This window comes from Amblyraja radiata, chromosome 22, assembly GCF_010909765.2.
Source record: "Amblyraja radiata isolate CabotCenter1 chromosome 22, sAmbRad1.1.pri, whole genome shotgun sequence".
NCBI lineage: Eukaryota > Metazoa > Chordata > Chondrichthyes > Rajiformes > Rajidae > Amblyraja > Amblyraja radiata.
The window spans coordinates 22,143,621-22,170,481 of NC_045977.1; the positions used below are offsets into that span (position 1 = coordinate 22,143,621).

The following is a 26,861-nucleotide window of genomic DNA, read 5'->3' on the forward strand; positions in this document are numbered from 1 at the left end:
GAGCAAAACACAAATTGCTGGAGGAACTCAGCGGGTTAGACAGCATCTGTGGAGGGAAATGTAAAGACGCCGTTTCAGGTCAGGTGGGAAATAAGTGGGATGCTCCCATATCTCTCTCCCAGTTTCATATTTCAATTTTCTCCATACCCGACACCCATTTGTCTCCTTTTCACCTCTAGCCTTTGTCACTTACTCCACCCATCTGCCATGCAATCCTCCTCTCACTTGTAACCACCTAGCAGGTGATGGGGGGAGATGATTGAAAACGCACACCTCCAGAATCAGGGACCGTTTCTTCAGCTGTTATCAGGCAACTGAAGCATCCTATCAACAACTGGCGAGCAGTCCTGATCTACAATCTACCTCATTGGAGACCCGCAGACTATCTTTAGTTGGACTTTACCTTGCATTAAACGTTATACACTTTATCATGTATCTGTACACTGTGGATGGCTCGATTGTAATCATGTATAGTCTTTCCGCTGACTGGTTAACATGCTACAAAAGCTTTTCACTCCACTTCAGTACACGTGGCAATAAACTAAACTATGACTCGCCACATCTCTCCACTGGGCTTCCATCAGCCCAGAGAAGGGTAATTCAGAGAAGAATTAAGGTTACAATCAGATACCCTCCGCCTCCACAGATGCTGCTGGCCCATAGTGCCCCTCCTGCAGAAGACACAACGTGCGGTCTTACTCAGACACTCATGAAAAGTTGTTGCTATGAGTAACAAAAACAGCGTCACACAGCATGGAAATAGGCCATTCGGCCCATAGTCCATGCTGACCATTGAGCTTCCAATTCCTATTTTAATCCATTTTATATACAGGAAGAAAAGGCAAGCTTTCCCAAAGGTAACACGATTGAAGGTAAATAAGCACATCAAAGCCGACTAGACCGTGAGCAGTGTATGATTAGACTGACTTGCTGAATATGCGTGTTTCTTGACTTCACGCTGCCCGACCCACATTGCTTGGATCTGAACGTACGATCTGTTCAGTCGCCAGATGTGAACAATGTCTCTCATCGATGCCAAATGTGGCGGTGACCATTTTTAGCAGCTGGAGAACGAGATGGCTGCCAGTGTGAAGGCGAAATGGTGCTGCATCTTCATGGTGCTGCCTTCAAACTACTGTCTTCAAACTTCCCTCCATAGATACTGTCATGGCTGAGTTCCTCCAGCACTTTGTGTTATTTACATTAAAGCATCACCTTACACAGAAATGTAAAATCGCCAGCAGCGGCAGATCCAGCAACAAGTTCCTTTCGACAGCGAGTCAGATGTCGGGGACTTTCTCACCTGCAGTACCCAAAGTCCCCGAATGTCCAAACACACTCCCCACATACCAGCCTGGGAGAAAGCCAAACGCACCGTCTGAGTGCAATGTGTATGAAACATCTTTTCCAGGCTCCCAGGAGAAAAGGGTCACCATCCTAAGACAGAAGAAAGGAAAAGAAGAATATTAAACTGTTACACTAACCTGATTGATCTTAACTCCAGAATAACACGAGGGGAACCTAAACCTATGATGCCTTCATCAAGAAAAGACAAACTGTGCTGGAGTAACTCGCGGGTCAGCCAGCATCTCTGGAGAACATGAACATGTTTCAGGTCGGGACCCTTCTTCAAACTGATTGTGAAGGAAATAAAACTGGGAGAGGTGGGGGTAGAACAAAGCCTGGCGAGTATTAGGTGGATACAGATGAAGGGTGTTATTTGGTAGGCAGATGGTTGGACATGTAAAGACAAAAGGTGTGAGATAAGGAAAGTGTGAATTGTGAAGCCAGAGGAAGAAATATAGGTGCATCACGAAGGGGAAATGGGCACGAGTCCAGGAGGGGCACAGGGAAGAGTCCGTGGGGGGTGGAGGAAGGGAGGGTTATTTGTAGTTTAGTTAACTAAAATTGGAGAGTTCATTGTTCATACCACTGTGTAGTAAGCTCCCAAGCGGAATACGAGGTGCTGTTCCTCCAGTTTGCATGTGGCCTCCCTCTGGCAATGGGGGGGGGGGTCAGACAGAATAGTGTGGGAATGGGAAGGGGAGTTAAAGCAGTTAGCAACCGGGAGATCCAGCTGGCCATTGGTGGTGCGAGCGCAAGTGTTCAGGGAAGCAATTGCTGAGTCGACGCTCGGTCTCGCCGATGTAACTCTCGACAAGGACACTTGCTCCAGTAACCAATCGCAATACATCAAACTATTGAAGAGAGGTCCTGACCCAAAACATCATGCATCCATGTCCTCCAGAGATGCTGTCTGTCCCACTGAGTTACTCCAGTACTTAGTGTTATTTATTAACTTATTTTACTTAGAGATACAGGGCAGAAACAGGCCATTCGGCCCACCGAGTCCACGCTAAACCATCAATCACCCATTCACACTAGTTCTATGTTATCTCACCTTCTCATCCACTCCCTACACACGTGGGGCAATTTACAGAGGCCAATTAACCTACAAACCAGCATGACTTTGGGATGTGGGAGGAAACCGGACCACCCAGAGAAAACACACGCGGTCACAAGGAGAAAACTCTACCAGACAGTACCCGAGGTCAGGATCGAACCTGGGTCTCTGACGCTGTGAGGCAGCAGCGCTATCAGCTGCGCCACTGCACCGCCATTTCAGAAGGTTCTTGGTTCCGGATTCCGTCACGGATGGTTAGGTTTGATTTGATTTTGTTCAGTATTTATAGATTAATTTTTAGCATTGTCCTACGTTGACTATCTAATGCAAACGACACAGAGTGCTGGAGTAACTGAGTGGGTGAGGCAGCTTCTCATGGAACATGGACAGATGACGTTTCGGTTCGAGACCCTTCTTGAGTCTGAAGAAGAGTCTTAACCTGAAACATCGCCTTTTCATGTTCGGCAGAGATACTGCCTGACCTGCTGAGCGACTCCAGCATCTGCACAGTAACCTCGTGTTTACCGTACACTATTTTATGTTAGGCAGGTGAAGAATTGTTGGATTGATTGGTTATTTCTCACACCCAACCTGATTCCAACCAAGTGTAAAAACAAGGAACTGCAAACGCTGGTTTACTCCATCACTGTGTGTCTTTCTAGCCCCAACCATCAGCATAGACCCCCCCTCCCTCCCCACAGTGGGGGCCAGTGAAGGACGATTACCGGTGATTGTCGAGGGTCACCACTTGCTTTACGAAGGACAGGAAGGCGTTGCAGAAGTTCAGGCAGACGGCCGGCTTCCAGCAACCCCGCTCGTTCTGTGAGGGGGCAAAGCAAAGGCAGCTCTTTAAACAGATTGTCCAACAAACAAACCAAGTTCCACCTCAGATCTCCAGTGGACACCTCATGGAAAGGGACCCTCCATGGCCGACCATCATACACCGTGTGGCCGCGCAACACCATGGCCAGAGGCAGACGGTCACTGGAATTGAGAATCAAATCCTATTCCAAGCAAACCACATCTGGAGATGTAACTCCCGAGCCGGACCAACCCCCACCCTGGTCAATCCCAAACCTTGACCAATCCCAAGCCTTGACCAACCCCTACCCCGGTCAACCCCAAGCTGTGATCAGCCCTCACCCCGGCCATTGCAGCAAAATTATTCCGCCCCTGACCAATCCCCAGCATCGACCAACGATCTCCTGCCCCCAACCAATCCCGTCTCTAATCAATCCCTGGCCCCGTCCAATCCGGGTCCTGTCTAATCCCGGCCCCGACCATCAGAACAAACCCGATGGATGAACGTGCAGTGCAGGCACCCACACACCACACCGCCACCTCACCCAGGACTATCCAACACGGCCCCCAGCCAGATGGGATCTATCCCGGGTTATTGTGAGCAGCAAGAGAAAATATTGCAGGAACATTCTAATATAACAAAGCCCAAAGGAAATGTGATCTCTGTTAAATGTTAGTTGGTTCCTCCTAGTCTCTTTTGCTAATGCTTTGCAACTTCCCATCTGCACTATCAGTGGTGATCCCCTGTGCTGGGGGAGTGTATTCCTTGCCCACGAGGGTTATTTTACTGGCGTGTGTGAGGGATCGCTGCCCGGCTGCTCCAGTTGGGAAGAATTCCAGAAGATAGTTTCATCCTTGGAGAAACCTTTCCACCTGTAACTGAAATTAACTGAAAATCCATTGATTGCCTTAGATTCAAGTTGCTGATCTTCTTCTCCTGTTCTGGTCCTCCTGCATTTGCTCAGGTTTGGTTTAGTTTAGCATGGAGACAGGCTCAGCCACTGAGTTTACACCATTCACACTAGTTCTATGTTATCACACTTTTTTTATTCATGGCCTATAGGCGAGGGGCAATTTACAGAGGAACAATGAACCCACAAACCCATCTTTGGGATGTGGGAGGTAACTGCAGTCACAGGGAGAACATGCAAACTCCACACTGACCAGGTCAGGATGGAACTTTGGTCTCTGGCGCTGTGAGGCAGCAGCTCTACCCGCTGTGCCGCTTTCTGTCATCTTTTGTAAATCCTCTGTGGGGGGGGGGGGGGGGGGGGGCGGGCGGAATTGAGAAAGGAAGGTTCTGCATTTCTATAGCACCTTTCAGACCTCACATCATGCCAACGTGACTTGCAGTTGCTGTGGGGATGTCGGAACCTGTGCCCAGCAGGAACCCTTTCTACAACCCAAGCAGAAAACAGTCGACCTGAAACATCAACTGTTTCTCCTTCCGCAGATGCTGCCTGACCCACCCAGCGTTACCAGCTCTTTTGCTTTTACCTTGACCAAGTGATGAATCTTCATTGTTTCGAAAGTCTGAAGTGAGACCACCGTGCCACTGTCATCCCGAAATCCCGCAACGATTTGAGGAACTCCTGGCAAGAAGGACTGTGCCCACCATTTGATCAGTTTAAATCTACAAAGACAAGGTTACAGTGATTAGAAACTCTGATTGCCTTTGCTGTCGAAGTCATGTGGAAAATATACAATTAATTGCATGACCCTTAAGAACATTGATAAACAGATGGATCTTGGTCCAAGTCCATAACTCCCTGAAAGTGGCAGCACAAGTAAATAGAGTGATTATGAAGGCGTGCAGTAGGCTTGTTTTCATAGGTCAGGGCTTTGAGGATAATAGTCAGGAAGACATGATTTCTCTTTGAAATCTGAATAAAGGTCCCAACCCGAAATGTTGCCTATTCATGTTCTTTAGAGATGCTGCCTGACCCACTGAGAGACTCCAGCACTTGTATTTTACACAAGATTCCAGCATTTGCAGTTTCTTTTAGTCAGGAAGTCACAGTGCAACTCCATAGGACTTTGGTTAGGCCGTATTTGGAGTCTTGCATGCAGTTCTGGTCGACCTATTGCATGAAGGATTCGGGGGCTATGGAAAGGGTGCAAAGGAGGTTTACCAGAATAATGCATGCATTAGAGGATATTGGCTATAGGGTAGGACAGATTTAGGATTTTCTCTGGATTGCTGGACGTTACGGGTAGACGATGGAAGTATATAAAATGAGAGGCATAGATAGGGTAGAGTGTCAGAATCTTTTTCCGAGGGTGGAAAAATCAAAGACCGGAGGGCATAACTTTAGGGTGAGAGGGGCAAGGTTTAAAGAAGATGTGCAGGGCAAGTTATCTTTACAGAGGGCAGTGGATACCTGGAACGTGCTGCAGGGGGTGGTGGTTAAGACAAATACGATGGAAATGTATGGATAGACGTATAGCTATGCAAGGATTAAGGGATATGGATTATGTTCAGGCAGAGAAGGGTTGGTCCTGGTGTCATGTTCAGCAGACTCTGTGGGTCGAAGGGCCTGTTCTTGTGCTGTACGTTCTGTGCTCAGTATCCCACTGCCAAATACTGAGAACAGGGTCACTTTAGTTCCTGCCACCATATTCTCCTCTGCCCTGTCACTCACTTCTGGTCTGCCTACCCGCAGTCATGATTGTCACCATCAGCGCTCCACAATGGCCACGTTATAGTCATGGAGAGTCATACAGCGTGGAAACAGACCCTTCGGCCCAACCTGCCCATGCTGACCAACATATCACATTTGCACTAGCCCCACCTGCCTGTAATTGGCCTGTATCCCTCTAAACCTCTCCTATCCATGTGCCTGTCCAAATGCTTCCTAAATGTTGCAACAGAACCTGCCTCAACGACCCCATCCAGCAGCTGGTTTCATACACTCACCATACTGTGTTCAGGCTCCTATTAAATCTTCCCCCCATCACTTTAAACCTATGTCCTCTGGTTCTCGATTCCCCTACTCTAGGCTCTTAGGGAAAAGGCTCTTAACCAAAAACGTCAATAAATGTTCAGTTTAGTTTGGAGATACAGCCCGGAAACAGGCCCTTCAGCCCACTGAGATGGTGCTGAACAGCGATCCCCGTACACTAGCCCTATCCTGCACACTAGGGACAATTTACAATTATACCAAAGCCAATTAACCTACAAACCTGCACGTCTTTGGAGTGTTGGAGGAAACCGGAGCATCTGGAGAACATCCACATAAAGGTCAGAGTGGGAATGGGAAGGAGAATTAAAGTGTTTAGCAACCGGGAGATCAGGTCGGCTCAGGCAGACTGAGCAAAGGTGTACAGCGAAACACTCGCTCAGTCTATGTTTGGTCTCGCCGATGTATAAGAGTCCACATCTTGAACAAAGGATACAGTAGACGAGTCTGGAGGAGATGCATGTGAACCACTGCCTAACCTGAAAGGACTTGGCTGTTGAGGTCCCTGGACAGTCGAGGGAGGAGGTATAGGGAAAGGTGTTGCATCTTCTGCGGTTGCAGGGGTAGGTATCTGGGGAGGGGGTGGTTTGAGTGGGAAGGGATGAGTTAACCAGGGAGTTAACCAGGGAGTTACGGATGGAACAGTCTCTGCAGAAAGAGGTGTAGATGGGAAGTTATGTTGGGAACCCGCTGGGGGTGGCGAAAATAGAGGATTGTGTTGTATGAAACAGCTGATGGACTAAAAGGTAAGGACTAGGGGAACTCTGTCTCTGTTGCGACTAGTGGGAGAGGGAGCAAGGGCGGAGCTGCGAGGTACTGAGGAGACACGAGTGAGTCCTCATCTATGATGAGAGGGGAACCCCCATTCTCTAAAGAATGAGGATATCTCAGATGTTCTAGTATGGAACACCTCATCTTGGGCACTGATGTGGCGTAAAAGGAGGAATTGGGAATAGGGGATAAGGTCTTTGCAGGAAGCAGGGTGGGAAGAAGTGTAGTCAAGATAGTTGTGGGAGTCTGTGGGTTTGTAATAGATGTCAGTTAATAGTCTGTTTCCTGTGATGGAGACTGTGATATCAAGAAAGAGGGAGGTGTCGGTGATGGTCCAAGTAAATTTGAGTGCAGGATGGAAATTGGTGGTGAAGTTGAAGTTCATGAGTTCTGCGTGGGTGCAGGAGGTAGCACCGATGCAGTCGTCAATGCAACAGAAATAGAGTTTGGAGATAGGGCCAGTGTATGCCTGGAACAAGGATTATTCAACGTGCCTTACAAAGAAGCAGGCAGAGCTGGGGCCCATACGGGTGCCCATAGCTACGCCTTTGACTTGGAGGGAGAGGGAGGAGTCGAAGGAGAAGTTGTTAAGGGTGAGGACCAGCTTCGCTAGGCGGAGTAGTGTTAGTAAAGGGAAGTTGGATGACTGCGGTCAAGGAAGAAACAGAGGGCTTTCAGTCCTTCTTGGTAGGGGATGTAGGTGTTGTGACTGAACATCCATAATAAAGATGAGGGGGTGGGCACTCGGAAAGCGGAAGCCATTAAGGAGACCAGGATCAAACCCTGGTCTCTGGTGCTGTAAGGCAGCAACTGTACCGCCGTCCCATTGCGCCACCGTGAGGGAAAATAGATCAGTCATGATCGAATGGCGGAGTAGATGCGATTGGCCGGATAGCCTAATTCTGCTCCTATGTCGTGGGGTTTTATGGTATGGTCATCCTTGTGGAATTATAAAAGGCCTAGATCTTGTCGGGGTCACAGAGCGCTCTCCCAGCATCCACCGAGTCTGCATGGAGTTAGGGGCATCGCTTGGGCATTTGGCGGTGATTGGTTCCATCTTGGCTTTTACCAACCTGAGGAAGTTCTTGTCCTGGTTAGGACTGTAGATCTCTCGGCTGGTCTTCAGCTCCACGTAGCACTGAGGGGGCTTTAGCCGCGGATCAGAGTTGTCCTTGCAATCCACCTCGCCCGAGAACACGAGGGAGTGGCCGTCCAGTCGGGTTCGGACCACGCAGCAGAACGCCTCGTTGGTGTTCACCACTCCGGACGGATCCGGGCTCCCTTCCGCTTTATCTGCAAGAGGGGGAGGTTTATTATTGCCACCTGTACCAAGGTGCGGTGAAAGGGTTTGATTTGCAGGCTATCCAATCACATCAGATAATACCATACGTACATACAATTGATGTACATCAAATTCTAGTACAATAGGTGAAGCGGAGGGAAGGTACAGAATATAGTTCTCAGCATTGTAGCTTTCCTCTTCCTCCTTCCCATTAACTTCATTGACTCCACCCAGATCACCCACTCCAATGAAGTGGAGTGGAGGGGTTATTTTTCTCATTGGTACATAGTACAGTGAGGGTCGTTTGGCCCACAACGTCAGTGCCAACAGTGACGTCAATTTAAACTGGAGAAATTCAGCGGGTGAGGCAGCATCTATGGAGCGAAGGAACTCGGCAACATTTTCGGGTCGAAACCTGGTTTAGACTCTAGTGACCAAAACAAGTACCGGCCTATTTCCAACTTATCATTCATTTCCAAAATTCTTGAGGGGGTAGTTTCATCTCAATTCCAGACCTACCTTGAAAACAATAATATCTTTGAACAATTCCAATCTGGCTTCCACCCCCAAACATAGCACCGAAATAGCCCTGGTTAAGATCACCTCTGTGCAGCTGATTCTAGTCTACTCTCCATCCTTATCCTCCTTGACCTCACCGCAGTCTTTGATACCATATCCCATCAAATCTTTATGGATCGTCTGGCTAGCATTGGAGTCTGTGGCACTGTGTATCAGTGGTTTGCCTCCTACCTTGCAGATAGGTCACATTTTATACAGATTCAGAATTAGCGGTCAGAAAGTTCCATAGTTCACCACGGAGTTCCACAGGGTTCTGTGTTGGGGCCACTCCTCCCTCTTGGCAACATTTTTCAGCACCATGGTATTCATTTTCATTGTTAGGCTGATGATACACAGCTTTACGTGTCCACCAAGCCCACTTCTACTGCCCCCTCCAGTACTCTCACTGCCTGTCTCCATGATGTACAGATATGGATAACAAACAACTACCTAAAACTCAACAGTAATAAAACTGAGCTACTCCTCATTGGCTCTAAATCTACACTCTCAAAAACCAATTCCCATCGCTGAAGCCATCATACCAGTCTCCACGCAGGTTAAGAGCCTTGGTGTTATCTTGGACAGTACCCTTTCTTTCTCCAGTCATATACACAATGTCTCCTGGATTGCCTTTTTCCATCAACGAAACATCTCCAGACTACGCCCTGCTTTAACACAACACTCCACTAAAGTTCTGGTCAATGCTTTGGTCACATCACGCATTGACTACTGCAACGCGATCCTGGCAGGCATCCCCAACAAACTTATTCATTGACTTCAACTCATCCAGAACTCTGCAGCACGGATTATCACATGCTCAAAGTCCACTGATCATGTCACTCCCCTGCTGATTCAACTGGCTCCTTGTGTCACAAAGGAATAACTGTAAAATTGTATTATTAACATTTAACGCGCTTCATAACCTTTCCCCAGTTTCTCACAGATCTCCTTCAGACTTACACCCCCTCCCGCTCCCTGCGATCTTCATCAGCAGGTCTACTGGCGCTACCACTCATCTACATCAGCACAATGGGTGCCAGGGCCTTCTCCCACGCTGCACCTAAACTTCACTATCCTCTCACATCCGCATACTGGACTCCATGACAGAATTCAAAACCGCTCTTAAAACCCATCTTTTTAAACTAGCTTACTCATTTTAAATGCAACAACTGCATCTTATTTTATATCAATCTTAACTCGTTGTGCTGTGCTTTGTTGCTTATTGTATGTTTTATTGTTGATTTTTTAATTACTGGTGCTTTGTTGCTTATTGTATGTTTATTACTGATATTATGTGATGTAAGGTGACCCTGAGTGTCTTGAAAGGCACCATTAAATAAAATGTATTATTACAAAAAAAAAAAAAAAAGTGCTGGAGTAACTCAGCAGGTCAGGCAGCATCCCTGGAGAGTATGGACCTTCTTCATACGGACGTAAACAGCACAGATTAACTACGGATTTAATCTCTGTCGCTTCAGTTGAGATCAGTCTTTGTCGCATGTGGTGAAGGTAGATTTCACCATGTCAAAGTTATCCTGGAAAGAATATCTGGCAGCACAATCACGTACAGGTTCACTGAGTCCACGTTGATCATTGATTCCTGGTCACACTAGTTCTTTGCTGCACCACTTTCACATCCATTTCCTACACACTAGGGGGCAATGTACAAAGGCCAATTAACCTACAGCCTGCATGTCTTTGGGATGTGGGAGGAAACCGGAACACCTGGAGGAAACCCACACGGTCACATGGAGAACATGCAAACTCCACACAAGCAACACCCGAGGTCAAGATTGAACCCGGGACTCTGGAACTGAGGTTGCAGTCCTACCCGTTGCGTCACTTTGTTGCCCGTAACATGTTATTTAAAACATTATTTACCAACAGTATTGGAAGAGGCCCTTCAGCCCACCGAGTCGATGCGGACTAACAGAGCACTCCTATGACTATAGGACTCGTATGATATTCCCTGTGGGCTATTTTCTTGACATTCCATCAACTCTCCAGATTTCCACCACTCACCAACATGCCAGGGCCAAAGAACATCTGTAGGATGAGGGAGGAAACCTGCGCGGTCACAGGGAGAACGTGCAAACTCCACACAGACAGCACGCGAGGTCAGGATTGAACCTGGGTCTCTGGATCTACCAGCTGCCACTCGGCAAAGCTTTCTTAATTAGTTTCAGTTGATCAAATGCATTGAGCCGAAACCGGGCCTGACCCGAGACAGAGCAAGTGTGGGACAAGTCACTCACCTGCACACAGGTACTGCTCAAACTTATATCCTCCGTACATCAGCTCTTGCTGCTGCTCAGTCCTCTGCTCCCTCTGGCACCTGGCCTCCTCAGTCTCCACCTCACTCATGTAATAGGTGCCATTAAAAAGCGTCACGGCCATCAGCCAGCCCTCTCTGTTCTCATAAGGGGTGGTGAGGATCTTTGTCAGGTGCCCTCTCCACGTGATAAAGTCCGTGTGCAGCTGACTGGAAACAGAAAAGGGACAACTGCACAGGCCAGCACAAGAACAAGACCCTCAACAACATTGCTGAACGGTAGGATCTTGGGCTGCAAGTCCATAACTCCCATAATACGGTATGCTTGCCTCCATTGGTCAGAGCACAGAGTATAAGAATCAGGAAATCATGGGACCGCTTTATAGGACTTTGGTTTGGCCACATTCAGAGTGTTGAGTGCAGTTCTGCTCGCCTCATTACAGGACGGATACCGAGGCTTTGGAGAGGGCGCAGAGGAGGTTTACCAGAATGCTCATAAGGAACTGCAGATGGGTATTTACAAAAAAAACAACACATGTCAGCAATAACTCAGCAGATTCGGTGGTATCTCTGGAGGACGTGGACAGGTAACGTTCAGTTTGGGAAATGTCTGGAGTCTGAGATTACGACCTGACCCAAGGCCGACTCTCTGGAGAATGTGGACAGGTGGCGTATCACATCGGGATGTATCAGAGTCTGGAGAAGTGTCCCGAAGCGATACGTCACCTATCCTTGTTCTCCAGAGATGCTGCCTGACCCACTGAGTTACTCTAGCACTTTTGCTTTCAAACTAGAATGTTGCTGGATTACAGGGTATTGGCTATAAGGAGGGGGAAAAAACACACAAAGTGCTGGAGTAACTCAGCGGGTCAGGCAGCATCTCATGGAGAACATTTATAGGTGCCCTTTCTTCAGACACAATGACATCTCGATGTGAAAAGTCACCTGCCCATGTCCTCCAGAGACACTCCAGTGAGCATCTGGCCACAGGTCAGACCATAATCCCAGACTCTCACCACACCATTCCTTCTGCAACAACAATCCTTGTGGAGCCCCCCTGGCCCAGGGAATGTTTACACAACTGCAGGGGAAATTAGAGGAATAATCGGATAAACGCACGGCGTCTCTTGCCCAGAGTGAGGGAATTGAGAACCAGAGGACATAGGTTTAAGGTGAGGGGGGGAAAATTTAATAGAAACCTGATGGCTAACTTTTTTATACAAAAGGTGGTGGGTGTATGGAACAAGCCGCCGGAAGAGGTCGTTGAGGCTGGTACTATTGTAAGAAACATTTAGACAGGTACATGGATTGGACAGGTTTTTGTAGGAATATGAGCCAAAAACAGGCAGGTTGGACTAGTGCAGATATACATAGAAAATAGGTGCAGTAATAGGCCATTCAGCCTTTCGAGCCAGCACCGCTGGGCATGGGGCATGTTGGTCGGAGTGGGCAAGTTGGGCCGAAGGACTAAGCACTATGACTGTATGAGTGAGACTGGCTAGATTGCTCTAACACGAGAGACGATGGCCTGATTCCCTGCTGTAACTTTGCCTGCTCCAACACCGGCTGCCTGTCCCTTACTTTGTCACGGCAGGGGAGCCCCTCTCTCCGGCCAGCGTGGGGAACTTCTGTCTGTTGAGCAAAATCCACTTCAGGACGTGGTCCAACTTTTCCTTCACGCTGTCGTTGCGCTTTATGTATCTGTCTTTGAATCCGTCTCGCAGGTTGAAGCGTGGCTTCTTGTCCGGGGGCATTCTGCAGAACCTCAGCTGCCTGTCGTCGTTAAAGAGCTGCCGGTGGGAGTCCAGCGAGAAGCAGCCGATCTCCACCGGCTGCCTGTAGTCGGGAAACTTCAGGTCATAATGGGCCGGCAACACGGGCAGAGAGTGGGCACGTGTGTCACCCGTGTTCTTGCGCGAGGGGCAGAGCTTCCCCCCGCCCTGTCGCTGCCCCTCCGAAGTATCATCTGATTTCCGCTTGACACTTCTCCACCGCGAATCTCCGCTGGTGTCCAATCGCTTCTCCATCTCCTTGCCTCCTGATTAAATACTGGATGCCCGTAAGCTAGAAACAAATGCAACCGATCAAATATTAGTCAATAGAAATCAGCAATATTAATTTTCATATATATTACATTCAGCGGCAGAGTGGTGCAACTGGTAGAGCCCCTGCCTCACAGCACCAGAGACCCGGGTTGGATTCTGTGGTCACAGGAGGGGGGCTGGTCTCTGGTACTTTCAGTCCCTCTGCTCTTACCTGAGTGATGGCTCCCTACAGCTGTTGCCCTTTACTTCCCTCTGGCAAAGACAACATGAGGTCCTCCCAGTGGATCATCCCGACTCAACAGCGTGTCCTTGCACTGGGGACTCCGGAAGATGGGCTGTGCCCACCAGCTGTCAGCAGTATCAGTCTTGGCACAGCGTCGTCAGAGCATCAAACCCACGTTAGTTTACCCTACAGAATAAAACAGAACACAATTAAACATTGGGGCAGCACCGTGGCACAGCGGTAGAGTTGTTGCCCTACCGTACCAGAGACCCAGGTTCGATCCTGACTATGGGTGCTGTCTGCACCGAATTTGGTACGTTCTCTCTATGACCGTGTGGGTTTCCTACGGATGCTCTGGTTTCCTCCCACCCTCCAAAGACATACATTTTTGTAGGCTAATTGGCTTTTGTTAATTGTAAATTGTCCTTCGTTTGGTTGGATAGTGCTAGTGTACAGCGTGATCGCTGGTCTGCACGGACTCAGTGGGCAAAAGGGCCCGTTTCCACGCTGTATTTCTGAGGTAAAGTCTACATTTAAATAATCTTCTACCTCCATGTGACACAATTTCATCCTGTTGCATTTCAGCAATGGAAATCTCTTGGTGAATTAGACGAGCTGGTACCATGGCAATCAGAGCAAGATGCTCTGCATGTCAGGGATCTTTCTTACAGCGAGTCACAACAAACCTCAATATTGCTGGGGAAGGAGACGAGCGGGTAAATGAGACTGTTCCTGCTGGATTGGAACTGCAGGTGCTGAGAGGAGGAATGAACGGGGCCAAGAGACACAGGTGACTGCAGATACTGGAGGCTTGAGCTAAACACAAACCGCTGGAAGAATTCAGTGGGTCAGGCAGCATCTGTGCATTGAAGATGCGGCTCAGTGACGCAGCTGGTAGACCTACTGTCTCACAAAGTCTTGGGTTTGATCCTAACCTTGGTTGCTGTCTGGGTGGACTTTGCATGTTCTCCCTGTGACCGCGTGGGTTTCCTCATAGTGCTGCAGTTTCTTCCCACATTCCAAAGACGTGCGGGTTTGTAGATTCATTGGGCGGGTTTGTAAATTGTTCCTAGTGTGTAGGAAATGTATAAGAACGCGGACACATAGAACTAGCGTGAACTCAGCGTGGAATCAGTGGGCTGAAGTGCCTGTTTCCATGCTTAACTAAACTAAACCTGTGCAAGTGCAGGAGGGCCAGAACAGGAAGAGAACAGTACCTGGAATCTATCTGGGAAACCATAGAACTATTATGTACAGATAATCGATGGTCAGCCTGGCATGGGTCAATACCATTTCTAATGCAAGTTATTTGTCCAGAAACATTAACTGTGGTTTTCCCTCTCTTCACAGCTGCTGCATGACCTCAGTATGTTTAAGATTTTCTGTCTTATTCAATTATAAATCTCCCTATTTTTGTATTCTTCATTTTGGCACGTGACCATTAATAAATCTCCAGACAGATGCAATTTCCCCATTCTACCATGATTAACTTTTGCCGGTGCATTAACTTTAATGAACTGTTTAACACAATGTGGTTGAAGAGATTTTTTAAAAAGAGACAGAGGAAAAACAGAAAGCACTAAAGTGACACAGCATCTGATTAATACTCTCCCATCATGTTGAGCATTTATATCTTAGATTTCCAGCATCTGAAACATTTTATCGTCAGAGCACAGAAACAGGCCATTCAGCCCCTGCCAGCCAAGATGCCCCATCTACACTAGCCCCAGCTGCCTGTGTTTGTCTCGTATCCTTCTGAACCTATTCTATCCAAGTGTCATACTACCTCCTCTAGATACTCTTTTCAAATACCCACCACGCAGGTATGCAAAAAGTTGCTTCTCTGGTTCCTATTAAATCTTTCCCCTCTCATCTTTAACCTATGTCCTTTGGTTCTTAATTCCCCTACTCCGAGTAAAAGACTCTTGTAGATTGACCCAATCTATTTGTCCAACAGTAAAAACCCTGGGTTGCAGCCACATTGTAGAACTTAGTTGTGAGGCATTCACAATGATCTCCCTTCTAATTATCCTCTACTTTGTTGCCGAATCTCTCACCTCACGTGTGCCCCTGTTGAGCACGCATTGGACAGTCTCATACCCTTTGCTTCTGGTGCATCAAGATGCCCTAGAAGCATGGATGTAAGAGGATATTTCAAGTTGTGGGAGAGTCTAGGACCAGAGGGCACAGCCTCAGATTGAAAGGATGTACCTTTAGAATGGAGATGACGAGGAATTTCTTTAGCCAGAGGATGGTGAATCTGTGGAATTGGTTGCCACAAACAGCTGTAGAGGCCAAGTCATTGGGTATTTTTAAAGCAGAGATTGATAGGATCTTGATTATTAAGGCTGTCAAAGGTTACGGGGAAATGGCAAGAGTATTGGGTGGCGGGGGAAAAATAGATCAGCCATGATCAAATTACCAAGTGGAATCGATGGGACGAATTGACTCATTCTGCTCCTATATATTGTGATTTAATCCAGATGAGTGAGGCATTAAATGATCCCATATATTGTGGGTGAAGCAGCATCTAGATGCTGCCTCACCCGCTGAGTTACTCCAGCTTTTTGTCTACCTTCGATTTTTCAAGCATCTGCAGTTCTTTCTTAACCATACATTGTGGTAGACCCATTCTTTCTCTTTAGAGATGTTGCCTGTCCCGCTGAGTTACTCCAGCATTGTCTACCTTCGATTTAAACCAGCATCTGCAGTTCTTTCCTACACATCCTATCCCATACATTGCGATGCCAGGTTTTATTTATTGACATTACTGCAGAACTTTCACATTGTTATCAAAACAAGTAACAAATCCCATGCTGCAACTTCTGTTATGAAGCTTTATTCATGTGCCTCTATAGACATTACAAAATCAAGTGTAATTACGAAATGCAGTAACCAAACTATACAAAGCAAACAGCCACAACTCCAATACCGAACGGTTTTAAGTTTTAAAGATACAGCATGGAAACAGGCCCTTTGGCTCACCGAGCTCTCGCTGACTATTAAAATCCCGTTTACACTAATTCTGTTATCCCGCTTTCGCATCCCCTCCCTACACATGAGGCAATTTATAGATGCTAATTAACCTACAAACCTGCATGTCTTTGGGACTTGGGAGGAAACCAGAGCACCTGAGGAAACCCATGCGTTCACAGGGAGAATGTGCAAACTCAAGACAGCCAAAGTCAGGAATGAACACAGCAGCTCTACCACCCTAATGTACCCTGCCCTGAATTTAACATCTTTCTCAAACAAAATCAGCACCAGATGAACTTCTCTGTTCACACAGGTGATTCCAGGCTGCACTGAGGTCCAGAGAACCACAGGCCCCACAACCCGCAGGGAGAGTATGGTTCTGCTGGCCGAATCAGCAGCGCTGGAAGCAGACATAGAACAGGTCCTTCGTCCATCAATGTCCGTGCCAAACCCAATGCCAAGTTCAACACATGTCCACTGCATGCACATCATTCATATCTCTCCATTCCCTACATATCCGTTTGCCCGTCTTAAAGCATCTTAAGTGCCACCTGTTGAGTTTTTTTTTTTCTTCTTGCCTTTCACCCAGGGCGTAAATCCTCTCCAACCCGCCTTTCTGGAACACACTTCCTCCTGTAGCGAGCAGGACAGAGGAGAAGCTTGGCCAAGAGGGTCGGAGCCGGGAATATCCGTCAGGGGAGGGAACACATTCACTGCCATCATTCCAATGATGGAACCTTTGCCATATCCCCAGCCGGAGGAGTTTTACGAGGGGACCTGCTCAGTTCCCTCAGCTTTAACTCTCCCCGAGCACAAATGGCGAACTCGTGTGAGGTTTCGCGACCTCCTCGCTTACTAAGAGAGGTGTAGCTGGCCTTTCACCCCGCGTCTGTGTTAGTTGCGGCGGCGGCGAGCGGGGCCTTTTCCCCGGAGCCACAGACGGGTGATTCCCGCCTTTCCGCCACCGGAAACAGTTCCCCCGGAGAGACCATCCCCCGCATCGGAGCTTCATCCCAGGAACAGACAAAAAGAAGATAAATGGAGGCAAAAGAACTGCACCTGTTGCTTTATAAACAAAAACGCGAAGCTCTCGCGTAACTAACCCGCTGAATAACTCAAAGGCTTTGTGTTTTGTTTAAATAAAAAGATATATCGCGACCCGGCGAGATTCAAAGGACGCGCAGCAACGTCATCCACGCGCGTCAGAGGATGTGTCGCGGAGAGATTGCGTGACCGCCGCTGCCGCTCTTTGCTGGCAGGTCCCGGGGAAGAGACAGCGGCCGCACGCAGCTTCCGGTCCCAGTGGCCGCCCGCCCGCCTGCAGCTTCCGGTCCCATCGACGAGGTGGGTCACTCGGCCACTACTGCGCCGTTTAACAAGATCAGAACCAAAGATCTTTGATCTGAACTTTTCATTCCCTCGCTATTCACGCTGAGCCAAACACATAGCGCTGGCGGAACTCAGTGGGCCGGGCAGCATCTGTGAAGGGATTGGACAGGCGAACAGCTGGAAAAGAGAGGTGGGGGCGGGACAAAAGTTGACAAAAGTCTGAAGGAGAGTCCCGACCCGAAATATCGCCTATCCATGTTCTCCAGAGATGCTACCTGATCTGATGAGTTACTCCAGCACTTTGTGTTTATCTTTGGGGCGGAACAAGTGATACGTGGAGACAGGTGGGTAGTGTGGAGGGTTTATTTGGAGATGAGTTAAATGAGACAGTGGAGACAGTAACGAAGGCTGGCAGTAATCAGTGGAGCAGACAATATAGAGAGGACGTGACATCTGATAAGGGGGGAAGGGGAGGGGTTGTGGGGGGAAGGGAACATGGAAGAGTGGTGAAAACTGGAGGACCCTGCATTGGAAGGGGTGGAAGATGAGTGCATGCAGAAGGGTGGATGGAAAAGTGTGTGCGTACGGGCAAGAGGCTGGAAGCTGGGTATCCTTTTCCCTGCTCCCGTCTGGCAGAAGATACAGAAGCTTGAAAGCGCGCACCACCAGACTTGAGAACAGCTTCTGCCATTCTGTTATCCGACTTCTGCACAGTCCTTCCATCTGCTATCTCTCCTCTTCTCCATCAGTCTGACGAAGAGTCCTGAAATGTCATGTGCCCATTTTCTTTGCGCCGATGCTGCCTGATCTGCTGAGTTCCTCTAGCAGCTTGTTTTTTGGCACACGAGTCCAGTATCTACAGTTCCTTGTGTCTCTATTTAATAAGATCATGAGTGATATGATTGTAATCGTGACTCTGCATTCCCCTCCACCCTTAGTTACCTTTCACCCCATTCGTGGGCAAGTATCTTTCCCTTTACCTTAAATATATTAAAAAGCTCTGCTTCTACTGTCCTTCGAGAAGAGAGTTCTAAAGTCGCACAATCATCTGAGAAATAAAAAAACTCAGCTCTCTAAAATGGGTGACCTGCCATTTTTAAACAATAGTCTTGGTTCTGAATTACCCACAGGAGGAAACATTCTGATGTGGTCCAGACATCAAGAGAGAGGGCGATGTAAAGTTTTGAATTGGCTATGGATAAGGTGACATTGTGGTTTTTCAATTGCCACTTGTTATTTTTATTTCAGCAATGAACCGAAAGAGAAACCTTATACCAGACATATTCCGGAAGGTTAAGAGGCGTAAATTTGAGATCGTAGAAGCATTTGATTCATTGGAAAAGAAAGAAACAGAGAATTATGAAGGTAACTATGTTAAGTTGAAATATTTACTCTTTTAATTTCACTGTAGGAAAGAACTGCAGATGCTGGCTTAAATCGAAGGTAGACATAAAATGCTGGAGTAACTTAGCTGGACAGGCAGCATCTCTGGAGAGAAGGAACGGTTGATTCCTTCTCTCCAGGGATGCTGCCTGTCCTGCTGAGTTACTCCAGCATTTTGTGTCTACCTTCCTTTTAATTTCACTATTTGGCTCCGGCTTATTTTTAGGTTAGTTTAGTTTAGAGATACAGCGCGGAAATAGGCCCTTTCAGTTCACCTAGTCCGCACCGACCAGCGATCCCCGCATATTAACACTATCCTACACACACTAGGGACAATTTTTACATTTACCAGGCCAATTAACCTACATACCTGTATATCTTTGGAGTGTGGGAGGAAACCGAAGATCTTGGGGAAAACCAATGCAGGTCACGGTGAGAACGTACAAACTCTGTACAGACAGCACCCACAGTCGGGATAGAATCCTGATCTCATCTGATCTTATTGATTTCGACCCGAAACGTCACCTATTATTGCTCTCCAGAGATGCTACCTGTCCCGCTGAGTTACTCCAGCTTTTTGTGTCTATCTGATGGGGATGGAGCCGCCAGTCCAGAAATCTAATTGATAGAGAGCTGAGTTTTGTGAAACTTTTGTAGAGTTTATGGCAGTTGAAGGAAAACGCTTAATATTTTGTGGGTCTCTCTAAACAGTATATCGGCTTCCAGTGAGATTGTTTCAGTGACATTTTATATATATTTTAAATGTTTTTGTAAAGGGCCAAAACATGGGAATTCTTTAACTTTGCGATTTTACAGATGTGCCAAACGATACTAAAGCTGCGCTGATTTTGCTGGCATCCTTGTTTCCTCGGAAGTTATTTGATGATTCCCTACCGCCCATTGTTCTGAAGCATCAACTTTATAGCATTGTTAAAGACAAGACCACAGTCGATCGGCAGCTGGTAAGTCTGGTCTCTGAAGCAATGTGTTGGAAGGAACTGCAGATGCTGATTTACTCTGAAGATAGACACAAATTGCTGGAGTAACTCAGCGGGACAGACAGCAACAGGTGAGGCTGGGACTCTATGCCTTGGAGCACAGGAGGATGAGGGGTGATCTTATAGAGGTGTATAAGATCATGAGAGGAATAGATCGGGTAGATGCACAGAGTCTCTTGCCCAGAGTAGGTGAATCGAAGACCAGAGGACATAGGTTTAAGGTGAAGGGGAAAAGATTTAATAGGAATCTGAGGGGTAACTTTTTCCACACAAAGGGTGGTGGATGTATGGAACAAACTGTCAGAGGAGATAGTTGAGGCAGGGACTATCCCTACATTTAAAAAGCAGTTGGACAGTTACATGGATAAGACAGGTTTGGAAGGATATAGACCAAATGTTGACAGCTGGGACTAGTGTAACTGGGACATGTTGGCCTGTGTGGGCAAGGTGGACCGAAGGGCCTATTTCCACACTGTATCACTATGACTATGAAATGGCTTTGATGGTGATATTTGGGTGGCCATTGCAGACAAAGTCCAGATGCTGTGCAAAGCGGTCGGCCGGTCTGTGCTTGGTCCCACTGATTGTAGAGGATGTCACATCGGGAGCACCAAATGTAGGAGACAATGTTGGAGGTGCTGGTGCTAAATTGCCCAGAGGCCTCAAAAAACTGCCCATAGTGTGCAAGATGTAAAAAATGTCTCACCTGTGAATAGCATTGTTAATTGCATTACTTGAGTAAAGCACAAAGTGCTGGAGGAACTCAGTGGGTCAGGCCGCATCAATAGAGGGAATGGACAGATGATGTTTCGGGTCGGGACACTTCGACAGTCTGAAGAAGGGTCCAGACCTGAAAAGTTACCTATCCATTCCCTCTACAGCTGCTGCCTCCCGGCTGAGTTCCTCCAGCACTTTGTGTTTCTTCAAGATTCCAACATCTGAAGCTCCTTCTGTGTCCTACTTCATGTTTAATTATCCATTATTATAAAATAAGATTATCATCTCTCGGGAGCAAGCCCCCTTCCTGCATATTTTCTATGGACTGATTGTCTTAAGTAACGCCTTACATGATGTGTTTTGTTTTATTATTAATGTTTTATGTTTTATTCTTAATTGTTTACTGTATGTCGTGTTGTTACTTGTGAGCGGAGCACCAAGGCAAATTCCTTGTATGTGTACATACTTGGCCAATAATCATTCATTCATTCAAAGGCATCTGCCTGTATCTTGGGGTTTGTTTGTGAAATGAATGAATTGAAAGTGTTGTCTTCACTCTCTTGTTGGTCAGAATGAGATGAAGGATATGGGAGCGGTTCGGATTTTCCAGTTTGGGTTTGACACGGACGTGTTCGGGGTCGTGTTCAGTGAGGACTACAAGAGTAAAGTTCTGGCAGCGACAGCGGCAAGCGAGACTGCCGAGACGGTGCAGAGGTTTCTGCAGACGGTGCTCGGCGCCTGCATGGACATGGGCTTCTCTGAGAAGCAAATGCTCAAGGAGTTTTCCTTTCGGGACCAAGAAATAACGTGAGTGCCCCAAAAAATGCAAGGTGCTGCAGCACCGAGATGCGAGGCAATGCAAACCCACATCGTCACAGGGAGAATATGCAAACTCCACACTCTGACACCATCAGTAGTCAGGATCGAACCCAGGTTTCAGCAACTCCACTACTGTGCCACTCTGCTTGCAATAATACTAGACATGATTACAATCAAGCCAAACATGGAACAACAGGAAGAGAAACATATTAGGGTGCAGAATGTGCAGACCCGAAACCCCGTCGCCTATCCACGTTCACTCCCTGATCTGTTGAGTTACGCCAGCATTCTGTCTTTTTTACCAGAATATACTTTCTCCACTTTTTACTGTTACGGTTCCAGATAAAAATTGCAATGTCCACAATGAAGTACCCTAGCTTATGGAAGGACTATTCAGAAGGTTGATTACAGAGGGGAACAAGCTGTTCTCTGGCCGTATATTCCTGATCCTGCTTTTTCCCTCTTCACACATGCTCCAACCACTTGGTCAGCTGGTACTGTGGGACGTCATTTAGCCCACAGTGCATGGTGGTCCAAAAACCAGATACACAGCCCACTTGTGTCTCTATTTTTCCACTATTGAACTGGCCTACAGTTCTCTTTTCATACTCTTCATCACTTTGCCGTCCAGTAAATTAAATTAGTTACTTCCATTTTCTAACTTCAGTATTCTGGTTGTCCTCCACAGGCAGCTGGTGAATGCTGGTGTACTGACGGTGCGTGATGTGGGGAGCTGGTGGCTTGCTATTCCGGGCGCTGGCCGATTTGTGAAATACTTTGTGAAAGGTACTCCCCATCACAGCACACGAGAGACAGAAAAAAAACACCAAGCACTGGAGTAACTCAGTGGGTCAGACAGCATCTGTGGAAGGGAGAGGGGTGAGTAAGAAAGGGGGCAGGGGAAGAGAACGGAGAGAGGGGATGAGGGAGAGAAGGAGGGGAAAATGTGGGAGGGGGAGAGGGAGATAGAGGGCGGTCGCGGTAGGGTGTGGTGAGTTGTCCCCAGCTGGCCGTTGTTAGTTGTCTATCGTTTAAAGCACAACCCTTCTGGTTACACACCGCAGGTCGTAAGACTGTCCTTGGGATGATCCGGAAATCAAAGTACAATGAAGTGTTACAGTCGGAGCTGGAAATTCGGAAAGTAACGAACGCGGTGAAGCTGGGGATCCAGTACCACGTCCACGACATTGTTGGAGCAGAGCTGGTGAAATGGTAGAGTAACCGCACCCGTCACCGCCCCTCTGCTGGTTAAATCAGTGTGTAGAGTCTGTGCAGAGCTCACCAGACGTCAGGCTAGCTTTGCATTTGAACAAATCATCTGAAATTTTAATATCATTAGTTATTTTTCCAATGAAACAACAATTCCATGTTCCCAAATTAGAATTAGAATGATTAGAATTAGATCCTTTATTTGTCATTCAGACCTTACGGTCTGAACGAAATGTCGTTACCTGCAGCCATACATACAATAATAAACAACAGAACAGACAGTAAACACAAATTAACACCCGCCACAGTGAGTCCACCAAGCACCTCCTCACTGTGATGGAGGCAAAAATCTTAGGGCTGCTGTCTCTTCCCTCCTCTTCTCCCTCTGCGCTGAGGCGATACCCCACCGGACGATGGTAAGTCAGTCCCGCGGCTCACCGAGCTCCGCGAACGGGCCGGTTCAAACTCCGTGGCCCGGGGGTGGTCGAAGCTGCCGCCCTCCAGTCCAGCGGACGTAGCTGTTGACGATGTCGTCCACTGGCTCGTGGCTGAACCCCGGACTCAGGCCGCCGCCAGAACGCTGTCTCAGCCACCGGAGCACCGTTCCACCCTCGAGCCAGGCCGCCCTCACGGGAGCGTCTCAGCCCCTCACGGGAGCGCCATTACCCTCGAGCTGGGCCGCCCTCACGGGAGCGCCGTTGCCCTCGAGCTGGGCCGCCCTCACGGGAGCGCCGTTGCCCTCGAGCTGGGCCGCCCTCACGGGAGCACCGTTACCCTCGAGCCGGGCCGCCCTCACGGGAGCGTCTCAGACCCTCACGGGAGCGCCGTTCCAGCCCCGAGCCGGGCCGCCCTCACGGGAGCGAGCCCAGGGCGAGTCCTGACAGGCTCCAGGATGTCACCCTCCCAGACAGTCTTAATACCTTCTACACCAGGTTTGACAGACTGAACACAGACACCCCCTCAAAAGCCCCATGCAACCCCACGGACACTGTTTTTCAGGTGACACCCATACAGGTCCTGAAAGCTCTGAGGCAGGTGAACCCCCACAAGGCTGTGGGACCAGATGGCGTCCCTCCTAAAGTTCTGAAGGCCTGTGCAGAACAACTCACGGGAGTGTATGTAGACATCTTCAATCTGTCTTTAAACCAAGCAGTGGTCCCCCGTATTTTTAAATATTCCACCATTGTACCAATTCCAAAAAAAGCAAACCCATCCACCCTGAATGACTTCAGGCCAGTGGCACTCACGCCAGTTGCCATGAAGTGTCTAGAAAAACTGGTTCTCACACATATCAATCACATTGTCCCGGGCACGATTGACCCCCTCCAGTTCGCCTACCGCCCCAACCGCTCAGTGGACGACGCAGTGGCCATTGCTTTACACCATATCCTGCAACACCTGGACAGCAGAGGAACATACGTCAGAACGCTGTTCCTGGATTACAGCTCGGCCTTTAACACCATTCGCCCGGGCAGGCTGACTGAGAAGCTGACAGACCTCGGCGTCCCGACTCCCACCTGCAACTGGATCTTGGATTTCCTGACTGAAAGACCACAGGTGGTGAGGATGGGAAGGGGGGTGTCTGCAGAGCTCACCGTCAGCACAGGATCACCACAAGGCTGCTGTCTCAGTCCCAAACTTTTCACCCTGTACACACACGACTGTGTCTCCACCCAGGAAAACACCATCATTATTAAGTATGCGGATGATACCACCATCCTGGACCTCATCAAGGGGGGGACGAGTCGGGCTACAGGAGTCTGGTGAACGACATTCTTGCCTATGGTGAGGTGAACGACCTAAGCCTCAACACAGACAAGACAAGAGAAATAATAATGGACTCAGAAAAAATCCACCCCCCTGCAGCCCCTCATCATCAAGGGGACTGTGGTGGAGAGGGCTGACAGTTACAGATACCTGGGACTACAAGTAACATCAGATCTGAACTGGACTTTGAACACTGCAGCCACAGTGAAAAAAGCCCAGCAGAGACTGTACTTCATCAGGCTGCTCAGAAAAGCTGGTCTGCACTGTCGCCCTCTCACCCAGGTCTACAAAGGACTGGTAGAGAGCATCCTCACCACAGGCATCGCGGTGTGGTATGGAAACACCACACAGACAGAGAGGAAGGCTCTGCAAAGAGTCATAAAGACTGCAGAGAGGATCATCAGAACTGAACTCCCCTCCATGGACACAATCTACACACAGCGCTGTCAAAAAAGAGCAGAGAGAATCATTAGAGACACACTACATCCAGCTCACTCCCTGCTCAAACACAAAAACTGCACATACAACCTCAGGCACAGAGGAGCGGACAGTATCGCCACAAATAGAACACGCTTTTTTAAGAGCTTCTTCCCTGCAACAGTGAGACTCTTGGCCAAAACAAAACAAAATGAACTGATGTCCTGATATAGGGTTTGTGCAAGTTACAATGCTCTCACTTTCCCCTTTGTATAGGGTTTTAGGCATTTTCTTTTTTTAATTTCTGGAGTGGTATGTGTTTTTTTGTGTGGATTATGTGTCTTCTGTGTGTCTTTTTAATTTTTTTAAATTTTTTAATTTTTAATCTTTAATTTTTAACTTGACTTGACTCTCTGAATAGCCGCACAAGAGTTCCTATGTGTGTAAGCACAAATGGCAAATAAAGTTTTTGACCTTTTGACCTCTGCCTCCGGAGCCTCGAGGTCGCCAGCTCCGCCATTAGGCCTCAGCGCAGACGGAGGCAGAGAAGGGGGATACGACAAGAAAGCCGCATTCCCCCGAAGGGAGAGACAGAAAGCCCCTGTTTCAACCCCCCACCCCCCCCCCCACACATAACACAAACCTAAAAACTTAACTAAACAAGACGAAAAAAACAACACAAAAAAGTAAAAACAAACGGACTGCAGGCGAGCCGCAGCCGTTCACCAGCGCCGCCACTTCCAATAATCCATTATGTAAATAGATTTGTTTGCAGTTAACCTGTACAATGATGCAATAATATGCAACACACAATAACACAAATTGCCACCCAAAAATCTGAAAGATGATTCTTTGTTCAAATGTTTCAACCACTGACACAAGTTGAAACTATTCAGCTTCACTCTGTCGAAACAAGGAGCTGCCGATGCTTTACAAAAAAAGACACAAAGTGCTGGAGTAACTCAGTGGGTCAGGCAGCATCTCTGGTGAATATGGATAGGTGATGGTTTGGGTCGAAACATGACCTATCCATTGAGTTACTCCAGCACTTTGTGTCCTTTCAGCTTCTATCTCTTGTGTAGCTTCTTCCAGCCTGCGACAGTGAAATGTTTAATTTTTGTTCACAGCATCCCGACGTCCAGTGGAACTTTACTGCGCTTGAACAACACTTGACCATTAGCAAACCCACAATTAGACCATTCCTGGACGACAGATGCACTTGGCAAGGATGTCACAGACCCCAGAAAAGCGCTGGAAACTGGAACGCACTTGTGAAAGGAGGGATAAAGGATGCTCCGTGGAACGTAGAATGCCTGTTACAATGGCTGAAGAATGAATTAAGCGTTGTGGCCTTTAATTAATTGCCAATTTGATGAAATCAAAATAATATTTATTTATATGAAATATATCTAAATCAGTTCCCTTTTAAGATTCATTGGTAATTAAATCGTTATTTTAGTTTTCTGCTTATTTTGATGAAATAAATTATCTGCAATAAACTAATCAGTGAATATTCAATGGAGAAAATATGAAGAATCATGAGTTTGTGTTTATGTGGCTGTTAGCCACAGTCTCTTTCCCTTTACAGATACTGCCTGACTCGCTGTGTTCCTCCAGCACTTTACTTAAGGAATAGGGCGAGAGAGACCATGTGCAGGTGGTTGTAGATTAGTGTGTTAGTAATATATATACTAGACCAAGTGGGACCCGTTGGGTCCAAGGTTCACTCGTGAGGACTGGTCCCCCAACGCAATATTCCACTACTCCAGCCAACAATACAATCCATTTGCTTTCATTTTAGGTGAAGTAAGGCAAAGCAAAAGCACGGGGTAGGCCAAAGAACTCATTTCCATTTCAATTTCAAGCACAGGGCAGGCCAAACAACTCATTTCATTTCATTAAGGGCTAACAAATCATTTATTACAAGCAT

The 26,861-nt window shown here is 47.7% G+C and overlaps 2 protein-coding genes across 8 annotated transcripts; one reads left to right on the forward strand and one right to left on the reverse strand.

Annotated features, from left to right (window-relative positions):
* Positions 1-553: 553 nt before the first annotated feature.
* Positions 554-17,319, reverse strand: dxo (decapping exoribonuclease). 5 transcript variants are annotated; one of them, XM_033040612.1, is made up of 8 exons: positions 17,149-17,319; positions 13,020-13,112; positions 12,630-12,982; positions 11,032-11,258; positions 8,010-8,229; positions 4,703-4,838; positions 3,130-3,224; positions 554-1,437 (listed from the first exon to the last, which is right to left on the reverse strand). In XM_033040612.1, exons 1-8 carry the CDS (start codon positions 17,302-17,304, stop codon positions 1,281-1,283), a joined length of 1,437 nt encoding a protein of 478 aa, XP_032896503.1. In that variant the 5' UTR covers positions 17,305-17,319; the 3' UTR covers positions 554-1,280. The 5 variants fall into 5 exon arrangements, with proteins under 5 accessions (XP_032896503.1, XP_032896506.1, XP_032896507.1 ...); XM_033040615.1 differs by adding an exon at positions 13,305-13,502 and having other exon boundaries at positions 12,630-13,112; positions 17,149-17,267; XM_033040616.1 differs by adding an exon at positions 13,305-13,502 and having other exon boundaries at positions 12,630-13,112; positions 17,137-17,258.
* Positions 17,320-17,516: 197 nt separating this feature from the next.
* Positions 17,517-26,458, forward strand: stk19 (serine/threonine kinase 19). Of its 3 annotated transcripts, none has more exons than XM_033040619.1 (7): positions 17,517-17,636; positions 18,870-18,986; positions 19,821-19,966; positions 21,291-21,526; positions 22,227-22,324; positions 22,603-22,750; positions 26,059-26,458. In XM_033040619.1, exons 2-7 carry the CDS (start codon positions 18,872-18,874, stop codon positions 26,102-26,104), a joined length of 789 nt encoding a protein of 262 aa, XP_032896510.1. In that variant the 5' UTR covers positions 17,517-17,636; positions 18,870-18,871; the 3' UTR covers positions 26,105-26,458. The 3 variants fall into 3 exon arrangements, with proteins under 3 accessions (XP_032896510.1, XP_032896511.1, XP_032896509.1); XM_033040618.1 differs by lacking the exon at positions 17,517-17,636 and adding an exon at positions 17,645-17,965; XM_033040620.1 differs by lacking the exons at positions 17,517-17,636; positions 26,059-26,458 and adding an exon at positions 17,643-17,965 and having other exon boundaries at positions 22,227-22,417; positions 22,603-22,735.
* Positions 26,459-26,861: the final 403 nt, after the last annotated feature.